The sequence below is a fragment of the Arvicola amphibius genome, chromosome 6, assembly GCF_903992535.2.
Source record: "Arvicola amphibius chromosome 6, mArvAmp1.2, whole genome shotgun sequence".
Taxonomy (NCBI): Eukaryota; Metazoa; Chordata; class Mammalia; order Rodentia; family Cricetidae; genus Arvicola; species Arvicola amphibius.
The window spans coordinates 74,012,015-74,016,718 of NC_052052.2; the positions used below are offsets into that span (position 1 = coordinate 74,012,015).

Sequence of the window (4,704 nt, forward strand, 5' to 3'; positions counted from 1 at the left end):
CGTAGTGGATAATTTTTCTAATGTGTTCTTGGATTCGGTTTGCCAGTATTTTATTGAGAATTGTTGAGTCAATGTTCATGAGTGAGATTGCCTGTAATTCTCTTTCTTGGTTGAGTCTTTGTGTTGTTTAGGTATCAGGGTAACTGTAGCTTCATTAAAGGAATTTGGCAGTGACTCTTGTGTTTCTATATTATGAAATTCCTTAAGGAGTATAGGTATTAGGTCCATCTTTTGTATTTGGTTGGAAATACTTGTCTATGAAGTTTCTGTTCATTTACTCAGAGTTTCCATTTCCAGTCTTCCCTCAGATTGTGTTTTCTTCATTACCTCCATTTCATTTATCAGGTCTTGTACTGTTTCCCTTACCTGTTTGATTGTTTTTTCTTTTTTTTCTTGTTTTTCTAGGGTATCTTTGAGAGATTTATTTATTTCGTCTACCTTTTTGTTTGTCATCTCCATTTCTTTATGGCAGTTTTTTTTTTACCTCCTGTTTAAGGTCCTCTATTATTTTCATAAAGTACTGTTTAAGGTCAGTTTCTTCTATATCTTCTGGAGTAGGGTGTTCAATTCTTGTTGTTTCGGGATGTCTGGATTCTGGTGATGTCATGTTGCCTTTCCTGTTGTTGGAGGAGTTCTTGCATTGGTGCCTGCCCATCTCTTCCTTCAAATGGAGCCGGGAGGTGCTTGGTGTCTTAGACCAATCTTTGCTGTGACTGAATCTGGTTGGATCTCCTCAGTGCCCAAGCAGGAGCTATTCCTTGTGGCACAATCTGAAGAAGCCCTCACTCCCTTGCAGGAATCCTCAGACCTGCCTGGAGGCCAGAGTCTGACCCCTTTGTGTGAATGGCCTTAGTAAGGGAGCAGGACACCTGAAAACACTGGGGAAAGCAGTCCAGATGTAACTCTACTGCACAGGATCAGGGATTCCAGGCAGCCCAGGGAAGCTGCCAGGACAAAAGGGCCAAGGTGGGTGCAGGGCTGGATAGAATATCACACAGCGAATCTGGCAGCACAATCTGAAGGAGCCCGCACTCCCTTGCAGGAATCCTCAGACCTGCCTGGAGGCCAGAGTCTGACCCCTTTGGTTGGATGGCCTTAGTAAGGGAGCAGGACACCTGAAAACACTATGGAGGGCTTGGGAGAGGCAGGGACGTGAGAAACAAAGACAAGCCTGCAGAGGGAGCTGGGGGAGGGGGTCTGTGCTCACAGCTTAGATTCTTAAGCGCTTAGTGATTTAAAGGTGCAAATCAAGAATGCTCCTGGGCTCTTTTTTTTTTCCGCCTGGAACCATGGAGGCTGTGCCGGAGAAGAAAAAGGTTCCTGCTGCACCGGGAACCCAGAAGAAAAAGAAGGTTCCCGCTGCACCAGGAACCCTGAAGAAAAAGAAGGTTCCTTCTGTGCCAGAAACGCTGAAGAAAAAGCGAAGGAATTTCGCAGAGTTGAAGGTGAAGCGCCTTCCGAAGAAGATTGCCCTGAAGTCGCTGCGAAGGGCCCAGAGGAAGCTCATCTATGAGAAGGCAAAGCACTATCATAAGGAGTACAGGCAGATGTACCGGACGGAGATTCGCATGGCCAGGATGGCAAGGAAAGCTGGAAACTTCTATGTGCCCGCAGAACCGAAGCTGGCCTTCGTCATCAGAATCCGAGGTATCAATGGTGTGAGCCCAAAGGTGCGCAAGGTGTTGCAGCTTCTCCGTCTTCGGCAGATCTTCAACGGCACCTTTGTCAAGCTCAACAAGGCTTCAATTAACATGCTGAGGATTGTGGAACCATACATTGCATGGGGGTACCCCAATCTGAAGTCAGTAAATGAGCTCATCTACAAACGCGGCTATGGCAAAATTCATAAGAAGAGAATTGCCTTGACAGATAATTCCTTGATTGCTCGATCTCTTGGTAAATACGGCATCATCTGCATGGAGGATCTAATTCATGAGATCTATACCATTGGAAAACGCTTCAAGGAAGCGAATAACTTCCTGTGGCCCTTCAAATTATCTTCTCCACGAGGTGGAATGAAGAAGAAGACAACTCATTTTGTGGAAGGTGGAGATGCTGGCAATAGGGAAGACCAGATAAACAGGCTTATTAGACGGATGAACTAAGGTGTTGCCCATGGTATTTTTGTAATCTGGTCAGTTAATAAAACAGTCACAGCTTGGCAAACTGAACTGTGTTGGAGTCTTTGTTGGCCTGCCTTTGGCCTACCACGGTAGTAGCAATCCTAGAATATGAAAAGTTAAGTCGTATCAACAGCATGTGAAATGCAAAACCAGCTCCAGGTTATATGTTGTGAGAAACCATTTGTTAGAAGACTTTTCTCTGAAAACAGTCATTTTTTTAACTTAAGTAAATGAGTGAAAGAAAAAAAAAAAAAAAAGAATGCTCCTGGACAGTAAAGAATTACAGATTCACAATAGGATGGATTCAGATATAAAAGACCTTTAAATCGGTCACAATATTTGATGAGTGTACGTGGGCTTGGGAGAGAGAAGAAAAAGAATATAGAGAATAAATTTAATGCCTTAAAAAGGGTAAAGTCTTTAAAGAGACAGAGTACATATAGTTATAGATTAAAAGAAATCAAGAAAAATAAGCCACATAAAAATGGAGAATTCATAGAGAGTCTGTATTCTTTGTATTATTGTTTTTTCCTTAAAATTTTTGACATTAAAGAAGCTAAGTACAGAGAGACATTTTATTATATGGGCTACCAATCTAGAGAAGAATGGATATCATAACTGTATGATTCCAGAATTTGGATCTAAGAACATGATGCTTTGGAAAAGAGGGTCTTCTTTTGTTTCCACAGAGGATGAGACTCTGTGGATTGCTTCTATCCCAATATGGTATGATAGACCACACCCTCCTGAAAGGTTGCTATGAAAACCCTCAAAAAATTTACTTCACTCAACTGCCGACTGAGATGAACCTGGCACACAGGTTATACCATGAAAAACCTGAATAATAGTACCCCCATTCAGCACGAAGCAGTTTGGAGAGAAAAAACTGTGCCTATATTCCTAAATATTGCTTATGAATGTTCTTTTACATTTAAAGAGGGATATAATATAGCTATGAATGATTTGCATTGGTATAGATTTTAAAGTCAATTTTGTTATATGTATATATATATTTCTGATCTTGATTAAGGTATTGTGATTGTGTAGTTCATTTTAAAAATGTAATATATAATTAGAAAATATAGATTGTCAGTGGATAATCATTGATAATAGTCAAGCTTGTTGTTATATTAGTTAGATTTTCTGGATATGTAGAGATATATTTCAGTTAGATAGACATTCTTTGTATCTTTCAAAGACTACAGAATATGGCAGTTAATGTTTTAATAACTTAGGGCTTTTTATGGTAATGAGACATGTCTGCTCCTGGCAGCACGAATCTACTTCAAGAGGAAGATGGGCATCGAAGAGGCTCCTTACGGAGTTGGTTAGCCATTTGGTCAAAAAACTGCTCTTGCCTGGACTGTTGAATAAACTGGGCACAGAGAACCCAAAGAGAGAGGACTGCTAAACTTGCCTAAAGGTGAGATGGTCTTTCAGGTTTCCTGATTCATGAAAGAGTCTGTGAGACATTCTACAGGACACAGAAAAAAAAATGACTGAACTCTTTGAATTTTCCTGCTTCATGGAAATGTCTGCTGGATACTATGGGCTTGTAGGCTGAAGATGGATGCTTCAATGGTACAGAAGAACTTTGGGTGACTGACCAGGCAACGAGATGTCTCTGTCATTTCTAGAGTTTTGGAAGTTACTTACTTCTTGTTTACTTAGGTAATATTATATCCTTCTGGAGTCTTTGATGGAGTTGAAGAGTGAATAGTTATAGTTTTCCTTAGTTATAATAAAAGATAAAATAGATTTAAATATTGTAACTGTAATTCTTGCTTGATAACTGTTTTGTTAAATGTAATTTACTATGTTAAAGTTAAAGCCTTTCTTTTTTGTTTAAACAGAAAAAGGGGAAATGATGGAAAAGGGTCATCTATCTATGTGTTACTTTCATTGGTTAATAAAGAAACTGCCTTGGCCCTTTAATAGGACAGAAAATTAGGTAGGCAGAGTAGACAGAACAGAACTGTGGGAGAAAGAAAGCAGAGTCAGGCAGACACCTCAGGCAGATGCCATAGCTGTCCTCTCTGAGATGGATGCAGGCTAAGATCTTTCCTGGTAAGCCACCACCTCATGGTGCTACACAGATTACTAAATATGGGTTAAGGCAAAATATGAGAATTAGCCAATAATAGGTTGAAACTAATGGGCCAGGCAGTGTTTAAAAGAATACAGTTTCTGTGTAATTATTTGGGGTAAAGCTAGCCGGATGGTGGGAAGCAGCCTGCCGCTCCCATCACAACAGATAGATACCAGCTTAGGGTGAAATTGTAGGAAAAAATGTTTTTACACAGATAGAAATAAGATTCACACAGACATCACTGCTTTAATATCTGACAAATTAGAGTCTCCAAAATATGTAAAAGATAAAATCAATTCATGCAGATTACAGGAATAATTCATCAAGAGGTCATTATGATCATAAATATAGACAGTTTCATAAAATAAATGCGACTATATATAAAATCACAAATTAACTATACCACAGTAAAATAGGTAACTTCAACATATCCCCCACACAAAGATAAAGGCATTACTGGAAAAAATACACACAGAAACATTGGAGACAAAT

General features: G+C 39.7%; 1 protein-coding gene across 1 annotated transcript; it reads left to right on the forward strand.

Annotated features, from left to right (window-relative positions):
• Positions 1-1,286: 1,286 nt before the first annotated feature.
• LOC119817060 (60S ribosomal protein L7-like) lies at positions 1,287-2,171 on the forward strand. Its single transcript, XM_038334237.1, has one exon. The coding sequence runs from the start codon at positions 1,290-1,292 to the stop codon at positions 2,103-2,105; it is 816 nt and encodes a 271-aa protein (XP_038190165.1). The 5' UTR covers positions 1,287-1,289; the 3' UTR covers positions 2,106-2,171.
• The last annotated feature ends 2,533 nt before the right edge of the window (positions 2,172-4,704 follow it).